The 19023-nt window shown below is 54.8% G+C and overlaps 3 protein-coding genes and 1 non-coding gene across 6 annotated transcripts in view; 2 read left to right on the top strand and 2 right to left on the bottom strand.

Moving 5' to 3' along the window:
- The window catches only part of RAB40C (RAB40C, member RAS oncogene family), a 29265-nt gene extending 21708 nt beyond the window's left edge, over positions 1-7557 (top strand). For both annotated transcript variants that reach the window (XM_016136706.2, XM_036226007.1), the window contains exons 5-7: positions 4318-4395; positions 4663-4885; positions 5661-7557. In XM_016136706.2, the coding sequence (XP_015992192.1) occupies positions 4318-4395; positions 4663-4885; positions 5661-5941 (582 nt within the window). In that variant the 3' untranslated portion in view covers positions 5942-7557. The remainder of the gene's footprint in view (positions 1-4317; positions 4396-4662; positions 4886-5660) is intronic.
- A 122-nt stretch (positions 7558-7679) lies between these two features.
- On the top strand, positions 7680-11569 carry WFIKKN1 (WAP, follistatin/kazal, immunoglobulin, kunitz and netrin domain containing 1). Its single transcript, XM_016136712.2, has 2 exons — positions 7680-9051; positions 9699-11569. Exons 1-2 carry the CDS (start codon positions 8884-8886, stop codon positions 11175-11177), a joined length of 1647 nt encoding a protein of 548 aa, XP_015992198.1. The 5' UTR covers positions 7680-8883; the 3' UTR covers positions 11178-11569.
- A 114-nt stretch (positions 11570-11683) lies between these two features.
- On the bottom strand, positions 11684-13371 carry METTL26 (methyltransferase like 26). Of its 2 annotated transcripts, none has more exons than XM_016136707.2 (6): positions 13135-13371; positions 12821-12983; positions 12580-12639; positions 12212-12303; positions 11995-12073; positions 11684-11909 (listed from the first exon to the last, which is right to left on the bottom strand). In XM_016136707.2, the coding sequence occupies exons 1-6, from the start codon at positions 13329-13331 to the stop codon at positions 11862-11864; spliced, it is 639 nt and encodes a 212-aa protein (XP_015992193.1). In that variant the 5' UTR covers positions 13332-13371; the 3' UTR covers positions 11684-11861. The 2 variants fall into 2 exon arrangements, with proteins under 2 accessions (XP_015992193.1, XP_015992194.1); XM_016136708.2 differs by having other exon boundaries at positions 12212-12279; positions 13135-13368.
- A 330-nt stretch (positions 13372-13701) lies between these two features.
- On the bottom strand, positions 13702-13772 carry TRNAG-CCC. Its single transcript has one exon. It is a non-coding gene; the product is annotated as a tRNA-Gly (tRNA).
- Positions 13773-19023: the final 5251 nt, after the last annotated feature.

The raw sequence follows: 19023 nt of genomic DNA, 5'->3' as shown, positions 1-19023 counted from the left end.
GTAAGTAGTTGCATGAACAAACCAGATCTAGGTTGTCGCTGCCGTGTCAATGTGAGGAGTCTGGACACAGCCCAGTCCTGTCTATGATGCAGAGCAGTCCATGACCCTCCCCTTGCACCCACTTCAGATTCCGAAATTGCCAAGGAGACCCACAAGTTCAGACCTGCCCAAGTTCAGACCTCCCCAGGCAGGGTCCTCCACCAGGAGCAGCATACACTCATTTCAGTGGGGGTGTTTGGATGTGTTTTGGGGACCCTGGCTTTGTGGGTCACAGGTTCCAGGTGGGCCTGCACTCAGCAGGAGCTTCCTATCACATTTGCACTCTGGCGTGGGCTCATGGGAAGCCTCATGTGATGTCCTTTTTGCTTGTGGGTCAGGATTGATGAAATCTGCAGCTGTCCGGGCACCCTGTACTTCTGCTCTTTCTGTTTCATGGGACCTCAGGAGGCAGAGAGGGAGAGAAGTCTGTGGCAGAGGTCTCACTAAAGCCACTTAGGTATTGTTGGGGACCCCTGACCTGCACCCTCCTCCAGGGCCTTCCTTAGTGGGGGTTCTCAGACATGGTGGGAGGCGGGGAGATGCTGAGTCGGGGCCGAGGACCCCTGGCTGTGCTTGGTGGCTCCTGTCCTGGGAGTTCTCACAGAGGTATGGTTGTTGGCACATGGAGCTCTAGTTTGATGTCCCCCCAAGTGTGTGCTGGTGTTCTGTTCACACAGCAGTTCCACCTGGAGCAGCTGATCCTAAATAGTCAGGGTGTGGATCACAGCTTGGGGGCGTTTGTCAGCACCCCACATCAGCATCAGAGGTGAGGGTAAGTAGTGAGAACTGTCTATGGAACCCAACATCAAGAATACACTGAGATCAAACCTGAGAGGTTCCACGTGCCCTGGATATAAACATGGAACAGACTGCAGTCATTTCTTTCCAGCTAATTGAGGACACCTAACAAGCCTGGGCATTTGCCAGATTATACAGTGTTTTGTGGAAGCAAACACTGTGTCATCATGTCCACGTTCTCTCCAAAATGTCCAGCACAGTCAGTTATGTGTTTATTGTTGCTCTTGCTTTAATCTGGAGGGGGTTTTTTTGTTTGTTTTTGTTTTTTTGGGTTTTTGGGTTTTTTATCAATTCTGGGCTTGAGGAGCTAGTTGCACACCTGGGGCCTGGGTGATGGGTAATAGACTGAGCTCTAGGGTTCTCTTAGGTGCTGTTGTCTCAGTGGCATTGCTCTTCCCTGTCTCATTTCCATCCTGCCTGGTGGTGGCAGTGCAGACTTAAAGGCTAGGTATCCAGCGTAAGTGCCGCCCATAAGTGCCACCCGGTTTGGTATGCAGAGTAGCAAGACCATCTTTCCCAGTTGAGTTTTTTATTTCCTGATACTCTCCCACCCTCGATTAAGAGTGGAGAGGCCTTGTGGGCCCCTCAGGACCCAGGTCACAAAAGCTACCGCCAACCTTCGGCTGCTGTCACCTGTCCTGCAGCAAGACTGTCTTGTTCTTACCATGAGTAACCTTTCTGTTCCTGACCTCCTAGACCCATAGCTTTCATTTTTTGTTGCTGAGGTCTGAAGTAGCCACTTTTGTGGCCCTGGGAGGCCAGCACATCCTAATTCTGGAGACAGTGGGCCCCTTGGGCTCAGTGTAATAATTGAGCTGGGTGCAGGGAACCGTCCTGTTTAGTTGAGGACTTGGGGTCATCTGGACTAGCAGGGTCAGGTGCTAGTCTCCTTCTGGATAGAGAGTGATTGATTCATCCATACAAAAAGGGGTTTCATGTAGAAAACCGAATGGAGCATACAGTTATCATTCAGCAAGTACTGATTAGGACACCAGTGTTCCCCTTGTCACTGCCCAGGTGGGTAAGCCAGGGACCATTTGACAGTCGCTCCCCACTTTCAGTGCATGCTTTTGGGGAGAGCCTGGGTGCTTGTGGGCGGGGGCAGACACTTCCACATGTAGCCTGTGTTCCTTGGAAGCTGTACCATACAAATGGATTACACATGCCAACATTTAATTTTAATTTTTTAGAAATACACCTCTTTACCTCCTTGGTTGGGGTGGTGGTCGTGCAGGTATATACATTTGTCCAGATTCATCAAACTGTTCATACATAAAATCTGCGCTTTTTCAGGTATATAAGCTATTGCTCGATAAATACCTTTGACAATAAGGACATCCACTCCTGGGCCCAACAGTTCTACTTCTTATAGGTCAAGCTGTATGTGCTCAGAGATTTATAATAATATATGACGAAATTACCTGCAAGCCAACAGCAGCGCTGACTGATAAGCTTGGTGGGGGTGCAGCCACTGTGGGGCAAGGCCCAGGTGGGGACTGGGTGGTTTGTACTGTGACCTGTCTGTATTTGGAGTGAGCAGCACTGTGTAGAAACATCCAGAAACAATAGATTATTTCTGGAGGAGTGGAGAGACTAGAGGAGAGGGAAAGCTGCTATTCATACTCTAAAATACTAATTTTTAAAAATGCGAGCATGTGTTACTTTTATTGTTTTAAAAAAAGAGTATAATGAGGATCTGTTTGTCCCTTCACCTCTTTGAGACACACAACTGACCTCTTTGAGGAGGTGATTCTGGTAACTAAGACAGTCTTTTTGATTTCCCTACCAAGACAGTGATCACTGTGGTCCCTGCTGCCTGCACTGTGACCAGCTCTGTATCCTTCCTCCCTGTGCCTGGGAGGTTGGTGGGTCTCCTCTGTCATTATCCCTACCCATTAGACTTGGGCAGCCCCAGAAAGGTGGCATCTGGAAGAGGCTGGTGCCACCTGGAGGAGCAACCAAGGGCTCCACAACAGCCTTGGGGTGCAGTTGAGGTTGAGCCCAAGAGATGGGCTTCTGCTCACTAGTTTGAGCTTTTTCAACATGACATAGGTAAGCATAAGCAAGAAGATGATAAGCCCCCATCCAGCCTTTCGATGTGTGGTTACATCCATAGAAACCTTTTCTGTGTGGTGTGCTGTATGTTTATATTTCATTTTAAAACACCGTACTGTACATAGCATTTGGAATATGCGCTTCTGTCAGTTGTGCACCTGACTGGGACTGGCACGTTTGCTCGGAGGTGCACTGTTGTTACTTTCATCATCAGCGAGGCATGTCTGCACCTCGACTTCCTCTGTAGCTTGCTGACTGCACATGCAGTTTGTTTCATGCTGTGATGAACAGCTGAGAGGGCTGGTCTTCAGATACAGCCACAATAATATTTTAGGAGGGGATTTGGAGGGCCAGTACCATCCCTACCCAACGCCAGGCTTTCCGTCCAGAGAGAGGAGCCACTGGGTGGATGTTAAAGTAATTTCCACATTTGTCTTAACAGGACCTAGGGGTACATGTAAGTCTTCCAAAAATTTGAAGGATGTTTTTCAGGGGAAGGGCTTTTAAAATTGCTCGTTTTGAGATGGAGACGTAGTCCAAATGAAGACTCAATGAGATGGGGACGTTGTGAATTTGCTTCAGAGTAGAGTGCAGGGCCAGATGGGAGGCGGGGCTGGGGCATTCTGGAGTCACCTTCCTGAGGCCTGTTGCAAATCACTGCTGAGACATTTAGGGCAGGTGGCGATAGCCCAGAGCTCAGCTCCAAGCAATTAGTCTCTAAGAGATGTGACTGGAAAGTCCTTTGGCAAATCCTCTGCTGGCCACTGAGGCTGCACACACAACTGTTGGAGTGACTGATGTTCTACTCTGCAGGTTTGGGTTGGAAAACTAAACGCCTCCGATCAAGTCCAGTTCCCCTGGACTCCCAAGGCAGAGTGCATTATTGGACAGAGTGTCTGGGACGCCTTCCACATCTCCCTGCCAGGATTATCCATAGGACCTGCCTCTCACTATAGACCTGTGTGCACCTGTCTTAGCTCTCGTAACTTTTAAGTGGTCGTAGGGTAGTGCTTACAATGTGCATGGAAGAAAGAGGTTAAAAAATGCCAGTTCTGTCCCAGCTGAGTCCCCAAGGGGAAGGAAGGGGCAGCATTGCACCTCAAGATCCTCGACTGTCAGAAGACATTGCTACCACCCCACATGAGGATGGCCAGGGCCACGTGGCCTGCCCACAGTGAGGAGAAGCAGTGCCCAATAACAAAGGCCCTTCTTAAGCGTGACAGGATGCCTCACAGTGCGTTGTCCACACTCCCATCTGTTGAATAACTCATGCAGTCCCCTGAAAGCTTTCTGGCTGTATTGAATGTCCTTGCCCTCCCTGTGCTAGGAGGGAGGGTTCATGTTCATGCTGGGAATCCATGCAGGAACGAGAGCCTTCCATCTGGCCAACCCCTCAGCCTTGTCATGCCCACTTCTCCCTTGCAGGGGATCCTCCTGGTATATGACATCACCAACCGCTGGTCCTTTGATGGCATTGACCGGTGGATCAAGGAGATCGATGAGGTAGGTATATACCTGCAGACACCCCCTTCAGGGTCACCCCCTCCCTGTGGCACATGCTCTCTCATTTTCCGCAGAAGCCTCTTGTGGCCCCCCATTTTCACCCCTCGCAGCTCTGTGCATTCTCTTGAGCACTGACTGCCATTCCACTTGAAGGCTGGGGTGCCTCACAGGTCTGAACCCCATCCCATCACTGAATCAGGGAGGGGGGTACAGCCAGGAGTGGGGCATCCCGCATTCATTCCTATGCTGAGTCTTGTGCCCCCCAAGCATGCACCTGGAGTCCCCCGGATCCTGGTTGGGAACCGGCTACACCTAGCCTTCAAGCGGCAAGTCCCAACGGAGCAGGCACGTGCCTATGCAGAGAAGAACTGCATGACCTTCTTCGAGGTCAGCCCTCTGTGCAACTTCAATGTCACCGAGTCCTTTACTGAGCTGTCCCGCATCGTTCTCATGCGGCACGGCATGGAGAAGATCTGGAGGCCTAACCGAGGTGAGGCACAACTGTTGGGGCCCCTGGGGCCTGAGAATTGATTATTGAGGACACCAGACAAGCAGCCCTTCAGAGGTCATAGTCCCTCTCGGGCTCAGGCTCCCCGTAGTGGGCCTCCTACGATGTGCCATGGCTGAACTAACTTGCTTCCTGCATGTGCTTTGTTTGGGGGTTTTGGAATTATTACACCTGATGATGCCCTTGTGCTGGGGGGTAGTGCCATGGGCCCTGGTGTGTCCCAGAGCAAGCAGGGGAGCGGCTTCCAACCCCTCCCTCCTAGAGCTGAGCTGTAGAGAGTCTGACTGTACCCTTCCCATGTCCTCCCAGAGATGTCAGAGCTGGCCAGTGTTTCTGGAAGCTTCAGTCTCCTGCCAAGTACACTGGGGGCAGAGCAGGCTAATCCCTCAGAAGCAGGGCTTCCCAGGGTACTTCTCAGTGTGCAACCCTAGGGAGAAAGCCAGAGCAAGGCATCTTCCAATGGCTGCTTCTGGTGGCACCTAGCACAAGGTGGAGTGGTGGGGTGTCCAGAATCCAGGGCCAAAAACCTCAACCCCCCACTGAGCATCACTTGTGCTCATCTGACCAGATGAGACTACTCAACTGTAAGTGTCCCCCGGACCTTGGGGCCTTAGACTCTGAAATCACTTGGTGCCTCACTGCCTTCCCCCCCAGCCTGAACCCCCTCCATTATCTGACCACTCTACCCATAGTCTGACCCCCTTTCCTCATAGTTTGACCCCTGAGGTCTTACATACCTCCTTTCTTCATCTCCCAGTGTTCAGCCTGCAGGACCTCTGCTGCCGTGCCATCGTCTCCTGTACCCCCGTGCACCTCATCGACAAGCTCCCTCTGCCTGTCACCATCAAGAGCCACCTCAAGTCCTTCTCAATGGCCAATGGCATGAATGCTGTCATGATGCATGGGCGTTCTTACTCACTGGCCAGTGGGGCAGGGGGTGGTGGCAGCAAGGGCAACAGCCTCAAGAGGTCCAAGTCTATCCGCCCCCCACATAGCCCGCCCCAGAACTGCTCCAGGAGCAACTGCAAGATCTCTTAGCAGGGCAGGCAAGCGCCACCTGTCCAGACACGCTCGAGGAGTGAGGGCTCAGGTTTGGGGAAGCTCCTGGCTGGGTGCTGGGATGGCGCCGTGTACAGGGTAGACTTTGGCCACATGGCCCCTCCTGGGAGCGTGGGACACACCTAGTGGGCAGGTGTTCTCAGCCAAACGAGCCCTGTAGGACAGCAGAGGCTGCGCTGTGGAGCGAGCCCGGGTCCCCACATGCTCTGCCTGATTCCACCTTGAAGGGACTGTCCTGGGGTCCCACAGGGCCTGGCTCGCTTTCTTATTTATATAGGAGACATTTCACCACTTTTGTACCTTTTTAAAGGGCCAACAGGGAAGCCTTAATGCAGCCACGGGGTGAGCCCAAGTGGGCTCGTGGAAACAAGCTTTGGGACATTAGGGAGGGATTTGAGGCAAAGATGGGAAGGAATCCACTGTTCCATACACTTCACATGGGGTGTGGGTTATGCAGGGGCCTGTGGGGCCACATGAGCTTTGGGCAGCAAACTTGGACCCCACTACCCATGCTGGACTTTCTGAGCATAGTGACCAGTGTGCCCACCTCACAGAGCTGGGCAGTGGTGTGGGGGTGAGCCTGACAGTCTCCACAGTAGGGCTACAGCTTCCTGGGTTCCTGCCAGCCTTTCTGGGTGACACCTCCGTGTGTCATGGAGCCATGGGCTCCCAAGAGGACTGCCGATGTTTCTGGGAAAGGAGAAGTGGGGTATGCCCCACATCTTTCCTCACGTGGGGGAACCTTTGGTCATGTTTACATATGTTGCTATATGAGATGGGCTCAACGTTTCTCCATGTGAAGATGCAGAGCTGTCTGTAAGTGATAAATACTTGAGGGACTGCCAGGTACTCTGCAGGTCTGGACTGAGTCACCACTCACTCGCTTCCTGAGTGTCTGGACCTGGCTTTCGCCAGCTTCTGTTCCCTGACAACCTTGGGTGTCCCTCCATAGCTGCTTCTTGCACGGCATCGCCCCTCTGTGAGGTCACGTCACCAGAACCATTCTGACCCATTTCTTAGTGATGCCACCTGGAGCAGCCACAGCGGTGGACCCAAGTCCCTCCTCCAGGACCCGGCAGCTAGCCCTGAGCTGGAGGCCTGGCCTCTTTTCCACCCACCTGGCTGGTGACATGGCCGTCGGTCACACTGGTGCTCAACTCTACCTCCTGCTGGGGCCTCCCTAGGCCTGAGACCCCCTCTCTCTGGGACTCCTCTGCAGCGGGTTTTCCCTGCGGCAGTCCCCACACCTGCTGTTCTAGGACACAAGTTGGGGTGGGGGCCGAGGCCTGTGTAAGCAGGGGCTCCTGGGGACCCCAGCTGAGGCCTGGTTACCAGCAAGATCAGGCAGAGGAGGCCCCACCTGTCCTGTCCTACCAACCTGACCCATTTCTTTGAACTTTGAACGAAATCACGCGGACTTTATTTTGAGGGTGTGGACTGTCCTGCATTCAACACATAAACACTACCCTTCACTGCTGACACTCACACCATTCCTGAGCTCCTTTTGGGCTGTTTTTGTTTCTTTGTACAGTAAATGTAATTCAGCTCTGACCTCCAGGCTGTATTTTATGTGAATTAAAGTCTGGTTTTAACTGGCTGGTGGGTTGGAGGTATGATGTGGTAATGCGGGTCTGCATTCTGACACGATGGGTCTAGCACAGCTTTGTGGACCCCTCTGTCCTTTGTGACCAGCCTTGCTGACTGGTACATGTCCTGGTTGTGAGGGCTGAGCATTCCTGTTGCAGCCTCCCCAGTTACAGGGTGAGCTGCATTTCCAAGCAGGCAGCGCTCTCCAGCCTGTCCCTCCCTGTGGGGTAGCAAAGCAGGTAGCTAGCAGCACCTGTTTCCCACCGCCCCCAAGGCTGGAACCTGGGAGCTGAACCCTCACTAATGGCCCTGACAGGGCCTAACCACTGAGTTCACTGCCGCCTGAGAGGGTGGTGGGCATGGAGCCAGGGATGTGGCAGATAACCTAGGGCAGCCCATCCCCTGAAACTCGCCCCAACCTGGAGGACCCAGGCCCTGGGGTACATACAATGGACACTCGAGGTCAGAAGGGATTGGGGGACAATCACTCTGAACATGATCCCAACACTTAGGGACCATGCCTCTGGCTGCAGTTTTGTGGGAGGGTCCTGGGCCTTGAGCCCTGTCCAAAGTCTGTCCCAGTGGCCCTCCACCGGTGGCCCCCTCACAGAGCCAACCAATGGTGTCCTCTGGACCTGGGGCGTCTCTTGGTCTCATTCTGACTAGACCAGGCTCTTATTACTCTGCCTCCTGGGGCATAAGGTCAGACACAGGGTCACGGGACATTTTCCATCCAGTCTTAGAGCAGATGTTCCTGGGGCCCCAGACCCCCGAGAAGAGTTTGGAAGGGCGGATTCTGGCAGCCCCTGCATTTGATCTCCCTTCCCCCTCCTTCCCTGTCCTGAACCTGGGCTGAGAGGGTCTGCCAGGCAGCTTTGATCCCCTGAGACTAGGGCCTGTAGAGAGGAGGGGCTCCGGTTACAGTGTCCCCTCCCCTCCCCTCTCTGGCCAGAGTCGGCCTTCTCGGCCCTTCTCCGCCCCTTGCCCCTCTTGGCCAGTGTCTCCTTGCTTCTAGGCCTCAGCCCCTCCCTATTCTTCCCCCCTCCCCGCCCCCTGCCCTGCGCTGACCACAGAGGGGCCAGGCTGAGTAGGGGCAACACCAGAGCTCAGAGATCCGGAACCCACCCAGCTCTTTTTCCACCCAGGCGTTGAAACAGAGCATCTGCTGTGGGCTCAGATCTTGGGGACAAAAGGGGAGCCTGGAGGATCTGCCAGGGGCCCGAGGGCAGGGGTGCCGACAACAGGCCTAGAAGGTGGATGCCTGCAGGGCGTGGTCGGCGGGGCCCGAGGGGGCTGGTGGTCACATATCCCCACCCCCTGGCCCAGTGGTCCCCATGTCGGCCCAGAGGCTGCTCCTGCCACTACTAATGGTTGGGCTGACCTCAGGGGCCAGCCTGCCACAGGGGCCCGGGAGCCACCTGGGCGTGTGCCCCAACCAGCTCAGCCCCAACCTGTGGGTGGACGCCCAGAGCACCTGTGAGCGTGAGTGCGTCGGGGACCAGGTGAGCACATGGGCTCCGTCCTCACCTACCCTGGTGAGGTGGGGGGTGGGCAGGAAACTGGGGTGGCCTGGAGAAAGACCAGACCTTACCCATGACCCCAGGCCTTGCCTATATAGGGGACCCCAGCTCCAGGAATCTACTTCCTCCTTGGCTCCCACACTCCTGCCAGGGGTTCAGTCCATGGCCTATATGAGGCTCTCAGGATACCCCCCGATCTTTGTCTTCATTCCCCGAACCTGCCCATCCCCACCCTGCTGGGGCCAGTTGTTCTCAGGACCAGCCAGGTAGAAAGGCAGGGGCTACATTTGGAAGTCCTGCCTTTGCAGCCCAGCTCTGCATCATGCTGCACATCTTCTTTGGGCCTCGGTTTCCTTATTTGTACTATGGGAGTAATAATACAACCTGCTTTGAGGCACAGGGCCCAAGGATTCAGTGAGGTTTTGTGAGATGACACACAGGACTGGCCTGTGAAGCAGCTGCAGCTTACTGCATTGAATGGAAAGCAAATTTGTTCAAACTGGCTCAGCTTTCCAGAAGGGAAACTAAGGCTCAGGGAGATGCAGTACGGTGCGCCCTGTTGGGCAAGCCAGAGCCCTGGCTAGGCGCGGGGTGTTAGGGCACCTGCTGAGCTGTCCCTCAACCCCCAGGACTGCGTGGCTGCTGAGAAGTGCTGCACCAATGTGTGTGGGCTGCAGAGCTGTGTGGCTGCCCGCTTCCCTGATGGCGGCCTGGCTATACCCACATTGATGGCCTCTTGTGAGGGCTTTGCATGCCCGCAGCAGGGCTCCAACTGTGATATCTGGGATGGGCAGCCCGTGTGTCGCTGCCGTGACCGCTGTGAGAAGGAGCCCAGCTTCACCTGCGCCTCTGATGGCCTCACCTACTACAATCGCTGCTACATGGACGCTGAGGCCTGCCTACGTGGCCTTCGCCTGCACGTCGTGCCCTGCAAGCACATCCTCAGTTGGCCACCCAGCAGCCCAGGGCCACCTGAAACCACTGCCCGCCCAACACCTGGGGACGCCCCAGTGCCACCTGCCCTCTACAGCAGCCCTTCCCCACAGGTGGTGTATGTAGGGGGCACTGCCAGCCTCCACTGTGATGTCGGTGGCCACCCACCACCCGCTGTGACCTGGGAGAAGCAGAGTGACCAGCGGGAGAACCTGATCATGCGGCCAGACCAGATGTATGGCAATGTGGTAGTCACTAGCATTGGACAGTTGGTGCTTTACAACGCCCAGCCTGAGGATGCTGGCCTCTACACCTGCACTGCACGCAATGCTGCCGGTCTGCTGCGGGCCGACTTCCCGCTCTCTGTGGTCCAGCGAGAGCTGGCCAGGGACAGGGCCCCCAGTGCCCCCACCCTGGCCGAATGCCTGCCCAACACACAGGCCTGTGCTGGCCCTCCCTCCAACCATGTCCTCTGGCACTTTGACCCACAGCGGGGCAGCTGCATGACTTTCCCAGTTGGTAGCTGTGATGGGGGCACACAGGGCTTTGAGACCTTCGAGGCATGCCAACAGGCCTGTGCCCGCGGCCCTGGAGACACCTGTGTGCTGCCAGCTGTGCAGGGACCCTGCCAGGGCTGGGAGCCACGCTGGGCCTACAGCCCACTGCTGCAACAGTGCCACCCCTTTGTGTATGGTGGCTGTGAAGGCAACAGCAACAACTTTGAGAGCCGAGAGAGCTGTGAGGACACCTGCCCTGTGCCGCGCATACCGCCCTGCCGGGCCTGTCGCCTCAGGAGCAAGCTGGCGCTGAGCCTGTGCCGCAGCGACTTTGCCATTGTGGGGCGTCTCACTGAGGTGCTGGAGGAGCCCGAAACAGGTGGTGGCAGCATTGCCCGTGTGGCCCTAGATGATGTGCTCAAGGATGACAAGATGGGCCTCAGGTTCTTGGGCACCAAGTACCTGGAGGTGACACTGAGTGGCATGGACTGGGCCTGTCCCTGCCCAAACGTGACAGCTGGTGATGGCCCACTGGTCATTATGGGTGAGGTGCGAGACGGTGTGGCTGTCCTTGATGCTGGCAGTTATGTCCGCACTGCCAGTGAGAAACGAGTCAAGAAAATCTCAGAGCTTCTTGAGAAGAGGGCCTGTGAGCTGCTCAACCGCTTCCAGGACTAGCCCTGCTGACACAGCGCTCTGGTTGCCCGTGCCCTCTAGTCCCCCCAGGTCCCACCAAATAAAAATGTTACCCAGGAAGGACCTAATGACCTGCTGGTGCCGAGCCTCCCAGTGGTACTACCCTTCCCCCACCCAGTCTGTAATCTAGGTTCCAGCCACCACATGGGCTTTGGAGGCAGTCTAAGATCAACAGGGAGCACCAGGGAGCACCAGTTCCCCTATGCGGAGCCTCCTGTCTCCCTGCAGCACAAGCCAGAACCAAGCCCCAAGGTAGGTGCCACCTCCTGTGGCAGAAGGGCCAAGCAGCCAGCTTAGTTCTGCCTCAGCAGTCCCTGGGTCCTCTTTTCCTTCTCTGTTGCCCAAGAGGAGCAGCAGGGGCCAAGATGTTCCCAAGTCTTTACCCCACATGCCAAACCCCTCCTGCCCCCAATATGGGGCACTCAGAGACACAGCCTGCCCACAAAGCACCACCAGGGTATTTGAGGAGATGTAGTGTACACCAGCAATAAGACAGCAGGGAACACTTTATTCCCACACCCTCAGCAGCACCCTGGCCACTGGCCAGGAGCCCCCAGACTAGACCAGGCCAGTCTCCATGGCCTGGCCCGGGGAAGGAGGGGGCTGACTATCTGGGTTTGTCCCAGAAGGGGCCTCGTTGGGGTCACAGGCATTCAGGAAGAGGAGTTACTCTTTCCGAAAAATCAGGCACTTGTTATTGGCTGGCATGTCCACCTGGGAGAAATGCTTTGGCTGAAGAAGCAGCCTCCATAGAAGCTACCCAGAGAGGCCGCCCATGCTCCCAGCCCTCCCCACCTACCATCCTCTCCAGGAGCAGACCGCTGGCCTGACCCAGGTCCTCTAGGAAGGCTGTGTCCCGCAGCCCCCAGTCTGGGTTCCTGCATGGGTGAGGGTGGGTGGGGGGGATGGGTGGGGGCGGGGGGGGATGGGTGGGTGGTAGGGATGTGGAAGTATGGCTTGGGCATCACCCAGCCACCTGCCCTCCCAGCCAGGCCTCCCTCCCACTCAGCTCTAACCTGCATCTGAGGCTCAGGTCAAAGTCCACATTACTCTGGGGAGAGATCTTCCCGTTGATAGCATAGGGCTGTGGAGACAGAAGGCCAGAGCCCTGCCCACAGCCCCAGGGTAAGCCATCCTGCAGACTTTCAGGCTGGCACCAGAGGATGGAAAGGATACACCATTCCCTAACCCCAAGAAAGACACGGCCGAGGACCAGCTGGTGAGCTAAGGGGGTGCAGGAAGGTTTTGAGAAAGGTGACAGGTAGTCGGGGAGAGGGCAACTGAAAATACAGACACAATAGGGAGAGTCCAGAAAGGAGGGGATGGCTGAGTCTCACTGGAATCATCCAGCCAGTGGAGGCTCATCTCTGGCAGAGGCACTCACCCCGTAGGTGATGAGCAGTGCCTTGGGTTTGAGCAAGTGTCCTGCTGCTCTGAAGAGGCCCTGGGGAGGAGAGGCAGGTCGGCAGTGAAGAACTTTCCCCAGGCCTCCAAAACAGTCCTGGGGCCTCAATGCCCTATGATACCAGGCAACCTGACACCCTGCTCCCTCCCAATACAGGGGGAGGAGTGCCTTGTGGTGCAAGCGGCTGGTCCTCAGGTGGCTCACCCAAGCTCCCACACACCTTGGTGCAGTTCAGGGGGCTGATGTGGATCATGTTGATGCTGAGCAGCAGGTCCAGCGACTGCGGCAGGATCCCGCCCCATTGCTCCCAATCCCAGGTCACGTCCAGGTACAACGGAGCCTTCACGTTGGACAGCCCCTGGGCCTGAGTGGTGGCCGAGATGCTGTGGGAGGGCAACACGTGGGTGGAGGTGGCCTGTGCACCTGTTCCAGACTCTCCCTGCAGCCTTGCTCACAGAGGTCACCTGGTGTGGGGAGCTGGGACAGCGGGACGGAGCCCACTTTCACCACCCGGGGTCCCGCCGTCCCTCGCACCTGTCCAGGCAGCGCTGGTCCACGTCAGACGGCTGCCACTCGGCGTGGGGGAAGGCTCGCGCAAAGTGTGCCACGTGCTGGCCGGAGCCCGAGGCCACCTCTAGCACACGGACGCCGCGCTGGGCCGGGTCCACGTACTGCTGCAGCACGCGCAAGATGGGATCCTTGTTCCGGTCCGCGGCCGCCGCCACCAACATCGCGACCGCAAAGCTGGTCCTGAAGAGGTAGTCCAGCCTCAGCGAAGCCCGCTGGGAGTTGTAGTCCAGCCGCCGGACTACAATTCCCGGGAGGCCGTGCGCGACAGATTAAAGGGCCCGCAGCCTCAGGAGGAGCGCCAGGGAAGGGCCAACAAGCTTGGGTCACTGGTTTGCAGGTTCCCCTCAACTCAGCACCCTGTCTCCATTGACGTCCTAATATTTTCATAGCGTTTATCACCCTATGAGACTGTCTTGTTAGTGCTGTACAGGAATGGTTCTCCCTTGTTTTTTGGTTTTCTCTAGTTTTAAAATTTGTTATGATTGAAAATTTTTTTTTGAGATGAGGAAAAAGAAAACCTAAAAGCAGAATTGCGCCGCCCGGGAATCGAACCCGGGTCGCAAGAATGGGAATCTTGCATGATACCACTACACCAGCGGCGCTCGTTAGCGTTTGTTTGGCTCGGAAGACTTAGGAGATTGTGACACGACCGCCTCGGGCTTAGAAACACCATAGCGCATGCGCTATGCCCCTGCCACCGCAGCTGTCAAGGCCAGGCTCAGCATTCTGCAGTGGGCAATTAGGATAGGAGAGCCGGTTGGACGGGGTCCATGACAGTAGGAATCTCTCAGTGTCCCTTGAACACACAGTGCTCGAGGGAAAGGAGCGAGGATGAGAGACACGGGTTTGACGACAGCCTCAATTTGGGCCTGCTCCGTGGAAACCATGGCAACCGCGCACCTTCCGGAGCCTTTGGGGGGCGGGGCCGAGGTGGGGCTCCTATTGGGACAGGGCTTCTGGTGAGCGCGGTTGCTGGTGAGCGGGGTTGCAGATGAGCAGGGGTGCGGGTGAGCAGGCGGTTCCAGCCTGCAGGAACTGGGCAGGACTGAAAGAGGGGGACCCTGTGATGCTCAGGGCTTCTCAATGACATCGAGATGACCACGAACATTGTGAGGGGTCAGTGATCCCTGAATCAAATCGGAGGCGGATTCGTTGTGTCCAGCGTGCTTTCGCAGGTGTCACCTTGGGGCCCACGTTTCAGAGGGGCCCTGTTTCGCAAGCTGAGGGCCGTGCCCTGCAGTCAAAACTAGCTAATCCCTTTAGCTGGGCAATTTTTCACGAGCGATATCTCCACACCCGACGGCACTCTGGCTAGCATCCTCATGACCCTGATCCGAACTTTAGCCTGGGATTGCCCGCCAGGTGGCCTTCCCCCACGCCGAGTGGCAGCCATCTGATGTGGGACCAGGGGCCAGGGGTATGGGTATGGTCAGACGTGGAGCGAAATGCTGTAGGATTGGCTGGTCCGCACAGCCCCCCTGGGATAGCCCCCACTCAATGGGCGGCCTCCCCGCCTCCAGGCAATCCCTTTGGCATTCTGCATTGTGACCACCGTCTTTCTTAAGCGGTCTTTCCCATTTCACAGTGCCGAGATTTCCTTACCTGACTCGCCTTTTGCCTCACTTTCTCTTGGTTTGTTGGCTGAGCATTTTCCGTGTCTCCAGTTGGAGGAGAGGTGATTCTCAATGCACATCCCCGCTCCTGACCCCCACCTGTGACCAGTGGTCACCTGAGGTCTCACCACTGCCTACGCCCCTCATCACTCGGGCCCCTTAACCACTTCTCACACACCTAGAGACACTGGCTTCCTTTTGGCTTCACAAGAGATTCCCCGGGCACCCGTCACCCTGTGACATTGTCAGATGATAAATACATACATGGTCTTTGTTCCAGTTCTTGGCACAGAGTTCCTAAAACCCTGGGATTTTCTGGGTGATGGGGTGAGAAAAACATCTGTTATTAACAAGCCCCTTTCAGCCTTAACTATGAAGTGACTCTTGCAGGATGGGGGCTGATTGCCAGGGAAACCCCATCTTGTGGTTAGAGGATTGGAACTTTCAGACTGGCTCCCAACCTCCTTGGAAGGAGGGGCTAGAGATTGAGCTGATCACCAACAAGCAATGACAATCAATTAGGTTTGTGTAATAGGACCTCCATAAAAACCCTAAATGAGGGAGTTCAGAGAGCTTCCGGGTTGGTAAAAGTGGAGGTGCCAGGAAGATGATGCTTCAGGGGAAGGCTGGGAAGCTCCACAGCCTTCCCACCCCTTTCCTGTACATCTCTTCCATCTGCAGTTCCCGAGTCATATCCTTTACAATAAACTGGTAAACCTAAGTAAAGTGTTTATCTGAGTTCTGTTAGCCCTTCTAGTGAATTATGGAAACAAAAGAGGTCTTGGTCATGGAAACTCTGATTTATAGCTGGCCTGTCAGAAGCACAGGTGACAATCTGGACTTGTGACTGGTGTCTGAAGTTGGGGCAATCTTGGAGGACTGAGCTCTCAGCCTATGGGGTCTGCACTAAAGCTGAGCAGTTAGTGTCAGAATTGAGTTAAATTGTAGGACACATAGTTAGTGCCCACAGAGAACTGGAGAATTGCTGTTAGGAAAACCCACACATTTTGTGTCAGAAGTGCTGTAAGTGTAGAAAAAGAAGTTTCCTTTATACCCCGGTCCTATTGGGAGGAGCATGAGACTGACTGATCTCCTGGCTTTCCCACTTGTCATATGCACTGCTTTAAGGAACTGCTCAAATGCCCAGCAACTACTTCTGTTTAGCAGCATTTGATCTCAGGTTGATAACTGCCTGCCATGTCTATCACTCTAGGCTGGACGCTGTGTGAGATGACATCTGATCTTAGCACCCACCAAGCTCAGAGCTGGGGGCCGAAGCAGGTGGACAAGGCTGAGTGGCAGCCTTTGCTGCAGTGAGTGCCTGTGTGTGTGTGTGTATTCAAGCATGAGCCTGTCTGAACACATGTGAGCACACAATTTCTGGATTGTGTCAGACTCTGGGAGGGTCTAGGACCCCCACGGGATGCTGAACGGCAGACCCCTGGAGGTGTCCCACGCCCCGGTCTGTGCTCAGTGGTGTCTCCTGGGGTTGTGTCTCCTGAGGCTGAATTATTGTTGGGCCAGAAGTGTCCTCTCCTGAGACTGAATTTGGCTCCCAGGTGGCCTTCATGAGGGGCTCTTCTCCCACTGAGTGAAAGGCACTGTGGCATGGGCCACCTTTCCAAATGAGTATTTATCCTCATGATAAAATCTCTAGTGCCCAGAGAACCTTGAGTGGACACAAGATACCAGCCTTTCTGCCCATACTGCAGTACCTCCCTCTGGCTTTGGCCTCAGGCCTAAGTCCAGGACCAGGATGTACTTCCTCCTGCATGTGACACACATCCTGTACTGCACTTCTACCTCCAGGAAGCTGTACCCTCCACCACCACCTGTCTTGTGGCCTGGCACACAGGAGGTGCTCAGGAAACACCTAGTGAAGGAGGGGCTCCTGGGCAAGGATTCCCACCTCCTCCCAATTGTGCTCACCCACAAAGTGCTGTGAGCTAGCCTTCCTGAGTACTAGCCCCAAGATGGCTGGAGCCAATGACATGGTCAGGGCCTATATGCCCACCATTCATTGAACCCCCGCCCCATCCCAATGGGTGTCCTCGCTTCCTCCCAGGGCCTCTATGCACCCTGGGTGCTTCCTCTCCAGTTCCCTCATCCGCTATCACTCCCCTTGATAAGTCTGCTGTAACAAATTATCCCAAAACTTAGTGGCTTAAAACAATATATATTTGTCTCACAATTTCAGAAGCTGAAAGTCCAAAATAAAGGTGTCAGTTCCTTCAAAGTCCACAGGAAGCTTTTCCCTTACTGCTCCTGCTCCTGGGGGCTTCAGGTGTTCCTGGGCTAGCAGTCACCTCACTCCAGTGTCTGCCTCCATCCCGCCTGGCTCTCTCCTCTGTGTGCCTCTGTGACTAAGTATCCATCTCTTTTCTCTTACAGTGACACTCATTGGATTCAGGGCCCATCCTAATCCAGGATGACCTTATCTCAAAATCTTTGCCTAAGGTCACATTCTGAGGTTCTAGGTGCACATATCTTTTGGGGACCACCATTCAACCCACTGCACTTGGGTTTGGGAATGGGCCAAGGGATCCCTACAAGCTGGGTGGTGGATGTGGGAGCACCCATCCATGGGCTCATCTTCCGGTCTGGGTTTGTGAGGGTATGGATTTCAGATCTGTTAAGTGATTGAGGATGACTGAAAATAAGCTTCTTTCTTCTTTTACATAAAATTTTAGTTTTGCATCTAGAGCCTTTTAAAAGAGAAAAGCAGTACTTGTTTTTATTATGATGACTGGGGTCTATGATGTAAAGGCTTTTTCTTACCCTAACCACCATTTTTTCTGCTTGTTGGGTGAGGCCAATAATCAGAATGGGGCTGGCTGCAAAATGCTGCCTCTGCAGGGCCCTCACAGGCCAGCCTGCCATCATGGATCCAGGGTGTTAGGTAAAATTTCCTGGGCCAAGAGAACAAAGAAAGAAATTGACAACTCGATCCTTCCATCAAGGGTTTATTAAGGGAACTTACATAACAGGTGTGTCTTGGGTGGTGGCAAGATGACAGGGCAGGCCCTAAGAGTAGGGCAGGGCTGTCTGGAGCCATTTTGAGAAGCCATTAGGAGGCACTGAAGAAGTCATGTAGCTAAAAGCCACGGTATGGCTGATGAGTTTAAAACAATGGTCACCTTGGTAAGCCTCATAAAGTCACCTTTTAAGGTAATGGAATGTTATACTACCATGGAAACAAGAACATGTAGGATCTTATGTAATTGACAAGCATTATTTTAGATATGTATGGTGTGCTTTGCATTGGTAATGTAGTGATTGATTATGGTATTCAAAAATCACATAAAAAGGCTATGCTAAATAAACTCGGGGCTGCAGCTCTGACTGTATGCCCTCCCGGAAAGATCTTTTCTGTCTTCTCTTTTTTCCCTTAGCCTTCACCCCCCTCTTTCAGGTACTGATCGACTTTAGCCGGCTGGCTCCGGCACAGGGCAAGATAGATGGGGGTACTGAGTCATGACCCACCCTAGATAAGGGGAAAATGTATTATATAGTTGCCTAGGGAAGGGAAATGGCCTGTCCTAGAAACCAGCACAAACCAGCACACCTGGAGTGGGGAAGTGGGTGTTAATCTGACAGTCTCTGAGGGGATTTGGGGGATGCCATCTCTGTTCTGGCTAGATCTAGCTTGAGGGTCCCAAAGCAGTCACGCCATTGAACAGTCTCTCCACACAGGGGAAGACCAAGGAGGCTGGGGGAAAGAACCTTGTGCTGACTGGGGTTCCTGCCTGTCCATGAGAACCAAGATGAGCTCTTAGGAGCTCTGGCTGGGCTCATCCCATGTCTCTTGGCTCCATTCCTAGGCCAGGGCTGGTATAGTGCTCATAGTTGGGTCCCGGAAGCTATAAGGCTGGTAAGGTCCCTTGGGGGAAGGCCAGGATGCCCTGGCAGGTGTCCCTCACAACTTGGCCTTCTTCCTTTCTGTTCCTCCTGCTCCCTTGGTTGAGTTTCTTGGGAAAAAACACTGGGCTCTCCCACCCTACCACCCCTTCAACCTCTCCAGTACCCTGCTTGTCCTGCACCCCCTCCCCTCTGTCAGGACCATTCCAGTTGGGCTGCTCTCCCCTGGGCCCTTCCCAGGGCTCTGGACTCAATCTTTGACCTCAGACAAGGCCTATGGACAGGGCCAGGACATTAGGGCTTGGGGTCTTGGCCACCAGAAGGTTTAAGCAAAGGCCAGGCCTGTCTGCCTGTCAATAAGCGCTGTCCTTCCCCTCACCCG

The sequence above is a fragment of the Rousettus aegyptiacus genome, unplaced genomic scaffold, assembly GCF_014176215.1.
Source record: "Rousettus aegyptiacus isolate mRouAeg1 unplaced genomic scaffold, mRouAeg1.p scaffold_m13_p_8, whole genome shotgun sequence".
Classification (NCBI taxonomy): domain Eukaryota; kingdom Metazoa; phylum Chordata; class Mammalia; order Chiroptera; family Pteropodidae; genus Rousettus; species Rousettus aegyptiacus.
The sequence above is the reverse complement of the archived record's forward strand: the minus strand, read 5'-3'. Positions and strand labels throughout refer to the sequence as shown.

What these genes read in the sequence shown, in the direction of transcription:
- WFIKKN1 (XM_016136712.2), top strand. Translation starts at nt 8,884, where the DNA reads ATGTCGGCCCAGAGGCTGCTCCTGCCACTACTAATGGTTGGGCTGACC. An exon ending in GTGAGTGCGTCGGGGACCAG is followed by an intron (nt 9,052 to 9,698) that starts GTGAGCACATGG and finishes CTCAACCCCCAG; the next exon opens with GACTGCGTGGCTGCTGAGAA.
- METTL26 (XM_016136707.2), bottom strand. Translation starts at nt 13,331, where the DNA reads ATGTTGGTGGCGGCGGCCGCGGACCGGAACAAGGATCCCATCTTGCGC. An exon ending in CACTGCTCATCACCTACGGG is followed by an intron (nt 12,304 to 12,579) that starts GTGAGTGCCTCT and finishes GGCTGTGGGCAG; the next exon opens with GGCTCTGGCCTTCTGTCTCC. An exon ending in GTCTGCTCCTGGAGAGGATG is followed by an intron (nt 11,910 to 11,994) that starts GTAGGTGGGGAG and finishes CATTTCTCCCAG; the next exon opens with GTGGACATGCCAGCCAATAA.